The 14,031-nt window shown below is 41.1% G+C and overlaps 1 protein-coding gene across 1 annotated transcript in view; it reads right to left on the minus strand.

Annotated features, from left to right (window-relative positions):
* kcnn3 (potassium intermediate/small conductance calcium-activated channel, subfamily N, member 3) overlaps positions 1 to 11,453 on the minus strand; it is a 58,228-nt gene extending 46,775 nt beyond the window's left edge. Inside the window, exons 1-2 of the mRNA XM_072394215.1 lie at positions 10,980 to 11,453; positions 9,220 to 10,343 (exon numbers count right to left, since the gene is read on the minus strand). Coding sequence (XP_072250316.1) covers positions 9,220 to 10,317 — 1,098 coding nt within the window. The 5' untranslated portion in view covers positions 10,318 to 10,343; positions 10,980 to 11,453. The remainder of the gene's footprint in view (positions 1 to 9,219; positions 10,344 to 10,979) is intronic.
* Between the last annotated feature and the right edge of the window lie 2,578 nt (positions 11,454 to 14,031).

Below are 14,031 nucleotides of genomic sequence, written 5' to 3' on the forward strand. Positions count from 1 at the left end.
TTGGTTAGGCATCAGACTGTGATATTTAGCATATTTGTCTTCCACTGAATAGGCTGTATTCACATTGTGTTTAAACAGCTGTTGCTCTGTGAAGTATCATATTTCACAGGACACCAAAGGATTAACTTTAAATGGTTCCAGAAATGTTGTAAATATAATTCTGATATGCACTACACAGGCATATCTGTTGAATTTTAACAGTGACAAGGTGTAATACTGAAAAATGTGTTACCCATGGTGGCAAACTAATGTACTCCCTCAAAAAAAGAAAGAAAGAAGTTTGCATTTTGAGTAGTGAATGATGAAAAAACCAGACTTTTTGAATAATGTTATCTGTAGTAACAAGCAAAAATACTAAATCCTTGAACAAATAAATTTGATATGTTTTCTGAATTATTTAGAGCTTCAGTTGAGTCGGGGCATGTTTACCACTGTGTTACATCATCGTATCTTACCACATCTTTAAAGAACGGATTCTGCAGTTTTGAAAGTTAAGTGTTTTCCCTCTATTGCTTGATATGGGATTTGAGCTACTCAACAGTTTGCAGCTTTCTTCGTCCGATTTTACATTTCCCAATGTGCCAGATGATTTCAGTGGGTCACATCCAGACTCTTCTACAAGTGCAAGTTGCCCATCCCAAGTGTAAAACCTGTAAAACTCTAACTGGTTCTCTAATTCACCTCAGTCTATTTTAAACTTGTGCCAAGGTTAGAAATTTCCGTGCCTTTCTTTTATACTGAAATGTTTTTTTTTTCTTGTCCCTTCATGATAGTTTTAACTTTATTTGTGGATTTCACAAACTGTGTTCAATGACAGTGGTTTTCAGAAGCGTTCCTGAGCCCATGCAGTGATTTTCAATACAGAATCATGCCTGTTTTGATGCAATGCTCTCTGAGCCCCTCGACAACATGGCATGGAATTAGGAGCACAACATATCAATATTAATTTCAAGACTGTTGGTCCCAAATAGGACGACCTTCCAAGGATTCTGTGAACCGTGGACATTGACGCCTGGCTATAAATGCGTTATTCTTATGTTCATATGTACCGAATTTCTATGCCTGGAAAATTCCAAAAGCAAAGCCTTTAAAGCTTATAAAGGTCTGGGTATCTGGTCATACCTTAAAGAGGAATTTGTCAGCAAAATTAAGGAGGCGACATCCCAAATCGACATTCTGACTGGATACGAACAAGTCCAGACTAAAATCTTTTATTTTCCCAGTGAGCACTTAACATGATTTCACCTTGTGTCTAATTGTAGCCGCCAAAGCAGTTTAGTGAATAAAATCATACTGAAAATATGTAAGATGCTCAACATAAGTCTGTAATGATAAAAATGATAAAATCAGATTTCACAAGATAAATTGACCTGTTATGGTTTATATAGGTTTGTCACGACGAGCTAATCTAACTCAATCTAACTCAAACTGCAGCACAAAGAAGTGTTGCCACAAATGTTTTTTCCATCAAATGAGAAAACCTTGAAGCAGTTTCACAGATTAGAAATGGGAGATGCTAAAGCAGCCTATCACATCTATGAATTGTTAAAATATAATAAAAAAACATTTTTCCGAGAAATATAACAAATTAGACTCAAAGTAGTCACTGCAAATGCACATTTTTGAGCCGGGAATCCAGTTGCTTCTGTGAATGATAGAAATTAATTGGTCTGGTTTTCTTTACTTTTAAGAATTATGCAAAAAGAAAAACTCAGACTTCTCTCTGAATCTGTTGATCCAGCTGATTGCACAACAGCTCTTCACCATTTCAGATTGTTTTTTTTGTGCTTTGCAGCTGGTCAACCATACTACAGCCACTGCTGCCGTTGTAGTTTATGGTTCGTTCATTGCTATTTATCTATTGTTTTTTTATATTTCATTGTCTATTATTGCTTTGTGGTTTTAGCTTTCAACTTTTATTCGACTGCACAGCACTTTGGCCGATCTTTGGACATTTGGGCACAAAGACCATGGAGCATCAGTTATAATAAATACGTGCAATAAACTATCTGCCCTCACAGTCTTTCACAGAGCTGTCCCTGTCCCTACTTTTTTAATGGGCTTGTTTGCATCAAATTCAATAAATAATGAAAAAAAAACCTCTGTTTCAGTGTTTAATAAATCATCTTTGCATAATGCAAATTAAATGTGAAGTTGAAACAATTTCAATGTGTGATTGTTTTCTTTGGGGTTTTTTTCCAGCTCACATAAGTGTGCGATTAGTGTGTATTGATCACCAACTCAGTGGACAGCATGCAGAGATAATGAGCTTCTTCAGCTTCTTTAGTTCAGTTGGAAAGCAGCCACACATCCACTTGCACAGACACAACCACACGTACACAAGCAAAGGTAGTAACTTGAAGGCTTTCCCCAACTGTCCCCACTTCATTGACACTGATGTAAAGGTAAACACGTGTTGATTACGGACACATTACTCTTGCAGTGATGAGTCGCTCACCACACCTGTTTATAATGAATATCAATGAATAAGAATGCGTGCGTCCACGTGTGTGCACGCGCGCGTGTGTGTTCTAATGACTTAGCCTTGGGATTCTCTCCTGTCAGAGTGATGCCTTTTTGCAATCAGTCTCCAGGGAAACAGGCAGTAGGCAGAGAAGTGATTTCACCTTACCAGGATAAACACACATCACATACACACGCACCGCTTTACATTGGTACAGACCATTACAGCCATACACACTCAATTAAATCCAGACAAAGAGAGATGTGAACACAAACACATTATCAGGTGCATCCATCCAGGACTGCTTTAACAGGACTTAATACAGAATGGCATAAAGACACACACAGCATAGGTGAGTATACACAGAGGAGATGATATATACACGCTGTGTATATCATAAATGTTTTCGTTACCACGGGATGATGCAAGTTCTAACACACCCATGTGTACCAACACACTCACACTTTCAGATGGAAGTAGCCTAGCCTTGTTACACTGAAACAAATGGGCATATTTGTGTCTGTTAGAAGCTAGACCTGTGGGATCTACAGTCCCTTAGAAGATTGTGATGAAAGGAGTGTGGATTGGAGGAAAAAGGAGGAGGTGGAGGAGGAGGAGGAAGAAGAGAAGAAGCGGCACAGAAGTGCTGAGACGGCTGATGGCTGCTTTAGAGAATATGGTGGCAGTTGCTGAGTTTAATTTCCCGATCATCATCACGTACCATCTGAGAAGTGGCTCGGAGTCTCTGTAAGTGGTCAAGCAGGTCTACCAGTAAATGTCTGAGAAATGTCAGGGATAAAAAAGTGAGGGCAGAAAGGGGGAGATGGCATAAGTGGAGGGGGAATGAAGGAGATGTAAGCCTGCTGAGATGGCAATGACCCCTTTGGGTTTTAAAGACATATTTAAGACTCGCCAGGGGGCAGGACATAAACTCTCCCTTTAAATGAGATGAAGGACGAAAGGAAGGAAGGGGAGAATGGGAGAGAGCACTGTTGCTGTCGATTAAAACTAGCCACATTTTTGTATGACTGTTATGTTAATTTGAAGCGGACTTTTTAAACTTTTAAACAAAGAAAGATACACACAGCAAACCAAATAGAGAATAGTTTCATTAATTAGTTTAGAACAAATGAGCTAGGCTGTATAATATCATCAGTTAAGAACAATATGAGCCTCATTATGCTTGGTTATAATAGTGTAGTTTTAGTTTTAAGGTCACTGAAAAAAAAAAACCTTAAATGAGTTAAATTAAACAAAACGAGTAACCTTAACTACATACATTTCAATAATGTGCCTAGCAGAGTGTAAGTCCCTGGTTCCAGAGACATGAGGCGCCACCCTAGATTGGAGAAAAAAAAATACATAAAAGTCACAGAAGAAAAAAAACATTGTGCCCAACTCCTGCTTTCAGTCTCCGTCTCGCACTGCCCAACTAATCTCACAGAAAATAAGAGGAAGCTTTAAAGCATCATCATTCTACAGCTTGGACATAACAGTTTTCTCCTAAAAATAACGGCTAAAATCGCCATCTCACACAAAAAAGCCCCATTCTTATGAATATAATAACTGGAGAAGACAAATCAAAACAAGTAATAAGTTGCTAACAGTTGCCCAAATTGTGCTTGTTGCTTAGTGTCTCTTTGAGTTTATCAACTACGTATCACAAGAGAGTCTCAAAGGAGACTGAGGTGTGTGCATAAATGAACATGGCACAATGTATTCTGATAGTGAATGACATCACAGTAAATTAATTTACATATTTTATTTTATTTTTTTTTTCAAACAGCTGCTTTCCTGCTGGAAAAATTCTATTTAGTTTTTTAATGAAGTCAAACATATTTTTCCTTAATGTAGTTATTTTTTTTCTTTTTACTACGGAGACTTTTCCTTTTCTCAATCTCACAACAAATACCATGTGACATTGCAGTAGGTCTGGGTATTATACAGTAGGTAGGTATACATTCCCATATTTATATATGGATCATGCCTTTGCAGGCATTAAGATAATTATCAACATAAGGCAACAGGTAGCTTAGCAACAAAGCACATTTTATTGTGCAGTTAGTGGCTGCGGGTAGATTGAGTAGATAATTTGTCATTACACAATTTTCAGTGGTGTGGAATGGATGGGGATGGGTGGTGTTCTCTAAAGAGTTGCTTTCCCAGGGCAAACAATAACTTACGGCCTTGCCTTGGTTATACAGACAAAGGAATGTTTTTCATTGGAGCACGATGTAATCATTCTTTCAAGTCAGCGGATATTTGTCTGTATTGCTTCTTTGGAAGCAGAAACAGCTGATCAGTGACTTGAGTTAATGTCATACTGCATCATACTGGTGTTTTAATCTCGTTTTAAGTGCATTAATAAAAAAAAAACACCTCAAATATTTTTTTTTAAGGAACACATGAATTTAACTACAACTGTGCATTAGATGACAATTAAAGTCCTACTCCAGCAGTTAATGATCCCCTGAAAACTTCTCAGTTCCTCAAAATGATACATTTTGAAGGGAAAAAAAAATCTTTCACAGCCGTTAATGACTCAACACCTTTTACCTCATTTGGTGTATGAGGATATATGAAAATACTAATTTAGCTTTGCTCACATCTCTGCTCATCTTGGAATCAGAAACTAGCACAAGCTATGAGAAAAAGTTAGCTCGGAGCCAAAGGAGGCTTGGTCAGGGGATTCCCTGCTAGCCCTCGCTAACTTTCTGTTAGCGAGCTTTTAAGTCTGTGCTAGCTTTTAATTTCATTGGTCAAAGTAGCTGAAAAACTCCACCCTACTAACAGTCAGGACTGGAACAAATGAGCTGTCTAATGTCACATTTCTGAGATTGTAGGTGCTGCCCCACAGATTTAGAACAGAAATCCCAGGCCATAGCACTGATGGTTGATTTTGCTCATGATATGTCTTTTAACACATAAAAACATCTTACAGGCATGTTAAAAAGGCATAAAACAGCCTCAGATGAATGCGTTGATTGACTGTGGGTAAAGTCCATCACATTTGATATTACATTTGATATTTGTGTGTGAGCTGATAGTGTGACAGGTGAATATGACAACAGCTGGGCCTTCCCTCAGAATAACTATGATGCACTGCAGGCCTGAAATGTAGCATGGGGCGCGGCCCCAGGGAGCCACACGGGCCTTTGTGAAATGACCCACTGATCTGACACTGACAGGCCCCATGCTAAGGTCCCAAGTGACATAGAGACGCAGTGTTCCTCAAACAGAGCCTCATTTTCCTCAATAGGAGATTCTGACTTTATACTACTGAAGAGGAGGTAAACAAACGTGCAGATTTACAAATGCCTGTCCCTCTGAACATTTACGGTAGAGGTGAGTTTTGGAAGAGTGTAAAAGGTTTGGTTTTGTTTTGATCTGTCAGGAATTTTGTGTGAAAAGTCACTATTCTGCCTCAGGGCAAATTTAATTATTTCATATTCATCAATGATTTAATCATGCAATATTCTCTCTGCATAATTTATGTCTGTGACTGGATGTCTACAGAACAGGAGTCTACATCAGATGCTTCCCATACATGAGAACTGTTTTTACCTGCAACCCAAACTTGTCACACAGATCTCAGAACTTGAAACTCATCTAAAATGGACAAGACGATAAGTGAAGACAGAGACCACAAAGCGATGAAAGCGATGAATGGGAAAGAATAACAGCTGCAGCTTAAGAATGTGCCGACTGGGTTGAAATCTGTTTTTGAACATGTTGTGTATATGCTCACAAAACCCACAGTCACGAGCACCATGTCCTCCACTGTTAACCTCTCACCAGCCTGAAGCGCACAACAACACACTTGCAGCACACAGTCCAACCTACCCTGTTTAGTTCCATTCTTATTCTTCATCTCTATTTTTGGGAGCAAGATCAAGCAGCCGGACCTTCCAAAAGAAGTGTAGGAGCTTTGGTAGATATACAAACACTGGCACTATTCAGTAGAGCAACAGTTAGTTTACAGAAACAACAAAAATAGTCTATATAAAATAACTGCATATACCTTTCTTCATCTATTAGATTTTGTCACAAGCGCTCACTCCACCTCTTAAGAGTGGTTGTCAATAAGCAGCACATAATAAAGCCCCGCTGAAAAAAATCAGCAACCATTTTCAATGTATAAGTTTGCACAGTGGGTGCATGTGGGAGCGGATACTGCTGTGTGGGTGAGTGATTATCAGTAATCAATATATGAAATCCTTCAAAGCCTCCAACTTTAGATCGCTTGAACCTTTCCCTCAGCTGTCCTCCCATTTGTCTCTCTTTCCGAGTTCTCTTTTATCTTCATGATCTCCATCCATTTTTCACCACAACAACCAGCAGACTTCTATCCACATCAATTATCCAAGTGAGGGTTTGAGCTGTCTGATGGGCCTCTAGTGTTTGTTGGATTAAAACCAAATCAAACCCTGTATTTAAAACGAATGTTGAAGCTCATTTAACTCTCAGCAATCTCTCTTTAGAAAACACATTCCCTGAGGTAAACTGTGAGGTTCTAAGATGTTCTGAATACCATTCTTTCTGAAATCCTGCTCCAAACAAGATATCTTAAGGATTATATATTAATCAATATGGTGAGAAAACTGACAGACACTGATCAACCATCTTGAATTAACACATGTCCATTCATTTGTTTTGATAGACTACATTACCTGTTTTAGATGACGACTGCACTGACTGTAACTTAAGAAACTAAATCAGGCTTTTCATTATCGCCTTTCCTTTCTTCTCTCCTTCTACAGACTTTCATTCTCGCCCAGCCGCTTCTCTCTTCCGATCACACTCCCCCCATTTGACGCCCACTGCAAGAGCAGAGGAGCAGAGGGAGTGAGAAAGTGAGGGGGAAAATAATGAAAGAAAGACGGGAATAAAGCAGGATAAAGAGGCAGACACGGAGTTGAAATTAAAAGAAGGGACAAACGGGAATAAAGAACATAAAAGTGTCGGCCATCTCCTTCAAGAGAGAGAATGGGCCGACAGCAGAGAGGAAAAGAGACAAGAAGGGACTGAAAGAGAAATTCAGAGCCATGCATTTTCATTAATAAAAAGACTGCTTCTGAAAGAGCGATTTTCATAAAGTAATGAGTGGGAGACAGAGGTGAAACTGGCAGCACAGACTAGGCAGATTCTTCTGGCAATGACAATAACAGAGAGAGACCAGTGCCATCAACTGGAGACCACAGACTAAAACACAAACCGAGAGATTGGGAGACACACCCAGCTGGCCTATTCTAAAGGCTACCTGTAAATCTGTGCACTCACATGATCCCACCTACCCTGTCACATGATCAATGATCCATCTGTGACAAGCTCCAAGAGTGGAAGTAATGTTTCCGCCTCATTAGTTACAGAAAACCAACCCTCTCTGATATGTCAGACTGAAAAGAAGAATGAGACAAGGACAGGAGAGTGTTTGCATCAGGGAGGTGAGAGCAAGATGCTCAGAGGCTCTCTAACACACACACACACACACAAAATAAACACACAAAAGCAGCCAGGGGCCAGTTCAGCTTATTACACTAGCCATTAAACAGACAAATGAGATCCCAGCCTCCTACTGATAATCTGCCCCCATGTCCTCTGCATCGTTGCATTACATCACCCGGAAGCAGCAACTGTCAAGACTGGTCATTACCGTACATAACCCCCCCTCAAACAACACATGCACGCATAGTTCTGGTCAGGCTGAATCTGAAGCAAGCTGCTGATAACTGGTCCGTCCAGATGAGCCAAAAATGCTGAGCATGTGTGACCCGCGGGCTCAACAAATCAAATTTAGCCAGTTCAAATCTGGCTGGTGACCTCTTTGACAAGTCCTCCTGTCAGCATTTAACAGAGCGCCTCACTGGCTACAAACAAAATGAAGGCAAAACTAATCAGAAATGCAGAATTGAGGCAAAGTTAACACATGATGTTTGACCAAAGCATTAGAGCACAAAGATACAACCACTCTGTCACTGCTTCGTGTGACATTTGTCGACTTGTGTGTCACATCAAAGAGGAAATTCGACAGTTTAGCATTATTTGTTCAAAAGGACATGAGGTCATGACAGATACAAACTGGATAACAAAATGAAAACATCTGGAAAGCAAGTCAAAATCAAAGCAGCACAAGACAAGATACGGACTCAATCCACCATGTTGCAAATGAACACTTTCACAACAAGGGCATATGTGCTAAAAAAAAACAACATTTATTTTTCTTTGCAAAAGGAACACAATCAACTAATCAGAGCATAGAAACGTCACAGAGCAGCGGACGTGATGTCTCTCAATTTGTGTGTAAAGTGCCTTTACTTATAAATCATCTCAGGCGATATATTTTTGCCAAATTTTGAGGAGGCCTGGATAATGATCTCTTATTTTATGTAAATATTGAAACTGTTAACTGTTTAACAAGTTTTTTTTTTTTTGGTACTGTTAGCATCATTTATTTGCATCGCCCTGTATGTGAAAACATCAACAACACCAGCTTGTTTGTCTTTTCTCTGCACTTTTACTGCCTCATAAATTCCCAAATTTTCCAACACTCCCAGTTTGTAAATCATCTTTTCTTCCATAAATTTCTAAGCCTGTGCCGAGACAATCCTTCTGACTTTGCTGTCATCCACAGGGTCATTTGTTAAGACATGGCTGAGTGAAGCTTGGTTCCTCCAGACACATTACACAACCAAACAGATCTTTATGAGTAAAAACACGAGAGTGGGCCTATATATACCAATGACCCATCCACTCACCTTAGTGTACACGCCCCATGAAAGCTCTGTCTCAATCACCATGACGACGATGCCAAACATTCCAAAGATGAGGGCATAGTCACTCAGCCTCTTCCTCTTCTCGAACAGTGCCCTACGATGCCCCAGCTTATAGCCAATGTTTTGGTTCTTTCGCTTGGAAGCTTTGGAGGTGCTGCCCCTGGCCCCAGTGCCCACTGCCCCAACCCCTCCCTGCCTGCTGCCCCGTCTCGACTGCGCCCGCCTGCTCTCAACTAGTGCATGATTCTGGTGGTAGATGGACATCTGGTTGGATGTGGAGTCGGTGATGTCATATCCTCCTCTGGGGTATGGTGAGTCTTCTTTGGATGAAATCACAATCTCTGGGGGGCTTTGAATTGGGGGTTGATTGGTAGAGGTCTGGGTCACTGAGCAGGTAGGAGGGGCGTCCCGCTGTCTGTCATGTCCGCCAGCAGCCGTCAACCCGGCAACAGCTGCAACGGCGCCCTCTTTGGTCTCGCTGCTGCTTTCTGACTCAATGAGGTTTCTGCGGGAGGCGCTGAGGCGGCTCAAGGGCTTCATGACCCCACCTGTGTACTTACAGGAGCTCATGGCGATCTCTGTGAAGGGGTTACTGTCCCTACGGTGAACCAGAGGACTGGCCTGTCTGTGTTTGCTGCCCCTGTCTCTCTCTCTGTCACGCTCTCTATCCCTCTCCCGCTCCATGGAGGGTGAGTGGGAGGAGTAAAAAAGGGCGTTGTAGACTGGGGAGTTGTCTCCACTCAGGCTGTGCTGTGAACCCAGGCAGGAGGAAAGCGGGGTGCTGGTGGGATGCAGGGCATTGGGAATGGGCGGGGGGAGAGGCTGGGCTCCAGAGGAGGACAGGGGCAACTTAGGGAGTGATGCTAGGGGCAAGTTGGGCGTGGCCGGTGATGGGGATGGGGTGCTGCCATTTAGACGGTCAAGGCTTGAACCTCCCATGTGGTTGGAGTGGTTTGATCCTGGCTGGTTGCCAGCGGTGGAGGGATGGGCTGCTATGCTGCCTAGGGGAAGAAGGAAGCGCTGATCCTCATCCTCGCTCCCTCCAAGCAGAGCCAAGCTCAGAGAGGGGGGAGGCTCCATGGTCAGAGCTGTGGCCACTCACCTGTCTACAGTCAAACACACACAAAGAGAAGAACTGTGAGGAGTGACAGAAAATGAAGGAGCACACTTTTTCTCAGGAAGGACAGAGAGAGACAAAGGGGGTGAGATAACACTGTGATGGATCATTTTTGGATGAAATAAATTAAGCAAAATTCTGAACTCCAAAAGCTAAGGGTGCTTTACAAAGAGGGGCAACAAAGTGAAAAGAAGCAGTCATGTTTAGGGTATATGTTATTCCTTGAGTCATATTTGAGTCAGCTGCCCAGTCAGCCTCCCTCAGTGCTCCCTCTCTCTGTTTCCCAGTGTCTTCTTGTTCTCTCACATCCCACAGCGCTTCCAGCAATCTCCTCCATAAAATGTCATCTGTGTTACACTGTTGTTAGCCGGGAGGAGGGCGAAAATCCTCTGGCTTTACACCATGGAAATGAGATCAGGCTCAGAGACTCAAGGATAATAATTTCACATCTGTCAATTTTCAAAGCAGGAGAAGTGTGAGTATGTAAAAGCTTCAATAACCATAAGTTAGCAGCTGTTACTTGCCACTGATTGATCCAAAACAATAACCTACTTTCAGTGTGATATAACCAGACACCTTCAACAACCCCCCACCCCCCACCCTCCCCGTCTGTTCCTCTACCTACCTCCGACCTCTTCTCTCTCAGTCCCTGTCCCCCAGGTTAGTTGTGTTGAATCACTGCTTGGTTGAAAACAGACCACCACACTTTTTCTTTTTCATGTTGCCATCCCATCATCTTTTTCGCTCCGTCTCCTTCCAGGTCCTCCACAGGTCCTCGCCTCGCAAAATTGTGCGTCGCTTCCCACAGATGTTGCCTCCGTCTCAATTAAAATAATCAATTTGTTTCTCCCTCAGTAAATGCAAATATATCGATGGTACCCATTTCCATCCGGTCAGGGACAATCGGCACGAGATGGGGAGAAATAATCCATAGAGACAGGATTAAATCGGCCAACCTGTGGCTGCACGTCAAAAAAAATGTGCAGCATTAACAGGGGGAAAGAGCCTGGATGTCAATTAACAATCCAAAAATGAGCGGTAAAGTGTGTGACTACATATGGGAAAGCACCGACTAACACTCAATCTACAGCTCCCTGTCTCTCCGAATCTGTCTCTCACTCTCTCCTCCAACTTCTCTGCCTCCTTTCTCCGCCTCCAGATCTGCCGTTCACTCCCATTGGACGGCATCAAAGAGGCGAAATAAGCGCTGAAAACAGGTGGCAGGATTTGTGGAAGATGTGGCCGCCAAACGGATGTTTATTTGATTCTACCCGGGTTATTTCGGGGTTATTATTTTTACTCTAGCCTCAGAAAACATGATCCACATGGCATTCGTAGCTGCTGCCTGTAATGAAGACAGCAGGCCATTTGGTCGGTTATAGCACCTGTTGAAATAGCTACCCCGATGAAAGACACTTGAATGGGCAAATCAGAGATGCATTCAAAAAAATCAAAGAAAAAACCCAAACCAAGCAAAACAAAAACAAACAAACCCCAAATTCTCACATCCTGTACAGCCTGTAACTATCCTGTTAAATTGTGTTTTTAAAAAAAACTTTTTATATATTCCTATAATGAGATAAATGCTTTAACTCATTTCATTGAAAATTTAGCTTTGTTATGCTGAACAAAGAAATGTACAGGTGATGAAATCACAGTATTTTTCACCTCACCTGAGTTTATATATTAGGCATCAGTTCAACCGGAGTCCTTATACCCCTTATCATGCATCTGATTCAATTGAATTATAAGCCCAATACCAAATGGTAATAATACTCTTTTCGGGGTGCTTTACATAGTAAGGTCAAGACCATAATCCTTCCTAATTAGACTATTTTACCTGGCAAATCTATTTAATATTTTGGCTTTCTGTGTGCTTTGTGCACCTTAATCGGATGAGAGCAGACATGGAACTGTGTGGGAGCGGATTAGACCATATCCTTATAACAGGTCATCCCATCCTGCTATTATGCAACCAGACAGACGTCTATAAAAAAAAAGAAAAGAAAAAAAGGTCATATTATGTGTCCAAGCTACAACATCAGCCTTATGTTGAGGCTTTGTTTGCACAGTGAATGTGAGGAAGACAGACAGTGGTCCATTACGAAATGTGGAAACAGTATTGAACTTGTATATTTTAATCTGCTGTCAGTGTTCATGTAAGTTTTGTCTTATTCTTCGAATGATCCGCATGCGGCTCTCTGAATCTGATGATGGATTATGTCTTCCCTTCCTTCCTTTGTAATTTGAAACAATCATGATAATGTGCTGCATCTGCCCTGGGCTGATTTGTGATGGGCCTGATATGAGGAGAGGCTGGTTCAACAAACTGGATATTTTTGATATCAAGGAACGGTGACGGGTCAGCGATCACAAGGGCACCCCTGCAGTTCAAATCTATTCAGCTTGATTTGAAAACAGTGGGGTGGAATACGTTATTATGTATACTTACAGAGTGCGCAGAGGTTCTGAAATATTTTGTCAGTTGATTACAGTGAGTCGATTCAGCTAATGATGGAAGGCTTCAAGCTGATTTTTTGTTTGGTTAAAGTCAGCAAAGTAACATCAACCAAGTTTGAGAAAGCAGCAAAGAACAATTGATGATACAATCCACTGAATATCAATCTGCAGTGAAGGTTTTCTAATCACCAGTTGAAACTTTATGCTAAATATTTTCTTCCTCTGCTCACCCTCTAATTCATGAGGACTTGCCACTTTTCTCTGTTTTATACCCATGTCAAAACAATCTGTTCTGTACTATCTTTTAACTCAAGACTCTCAAAGATGTCACCTTTGCACTGGCAATAATTATTTTCAAAATCTCTTGACTTTTTCTACTCAGTTTCTTTTTCTTTTCTTTTTTTTTTTTTAGTTTGCAAAGTTAAAAAAATGGATGAATTGATTAGAGTTTTTGTATAACACACTCATGAGGTCAATGGTTAACTGCATTCAACTTTCAAAAAGTAAATATAGTTTGAGAGGGTTTTGACCATCTGCATTATTCACATATTCCTCCTAAATTAGTATTTTCATCTCATGTGCTAAAATCTCAACTCAGTATAAATAATTGCAGCTAATGCAGCTAAAATGTCTTTACTAAACTTTAATCCTCTGGCAATTTTGTTTTTCACTGGTATTCAGTCACGAGATCACAGGTGAGAAAAAGCAAGAGAGACAGAGTTTGACAACACAATGGAGTAGAGTAAATGGAAAAAGGTGTGCCAGAAGCCCAGGGAGAGATCAGAGCTGACAGAAAATAGGAATGGTGTCAGGCCACACTGTACATTTTTCACAGTCTTAATATTTTCAACAAAGGTTTGTCAGAAGGAAAAGATGGAGAGTTTGGAGTAAAGAAAGCAGAAGGTAGTGACAGAGAGGAGAAATGACCGGCACTCGGGATGAAAAGGTTAGTAAGCAGTCGTGCCCTGTAGCATGTGTCAGATATGTGGTGAGAAATGTGAAGGAGAGAAAAATATGTGAAGGAGAAAGTGAATAATGGAATACAAAGAGGAATAATAAAGTGGGTTGACAGTTGCTATGCCAACGCTGTAGTATACAGATGAGCTCTCATTCCAGATATATCTGTCTTTCTGATCTCGCTTCGAGTTTAAAGCCACATCAAAGCCAAGCTACAGGAAATGACACTGTATAAATCACATAAAACTTCTAATGACGCA

This window comes from Leuresthes tenuis, unplaced genomic scaffold (genome assembly GCF_036924035.1).
Source record: "Leuresthes tenuis unplaced genomic scaffold, fLeuTen1.0.hap1 SCAF_10, whole genome shotgun sequence".
NCBI classification, from domain to species: domain Eukaryota; kingdom Metazoa; phylum Chordata; class Actinopteri; order Atheriniformes; family Atherinopsidae; genus Leuresthes; species Leuresthes tenuis.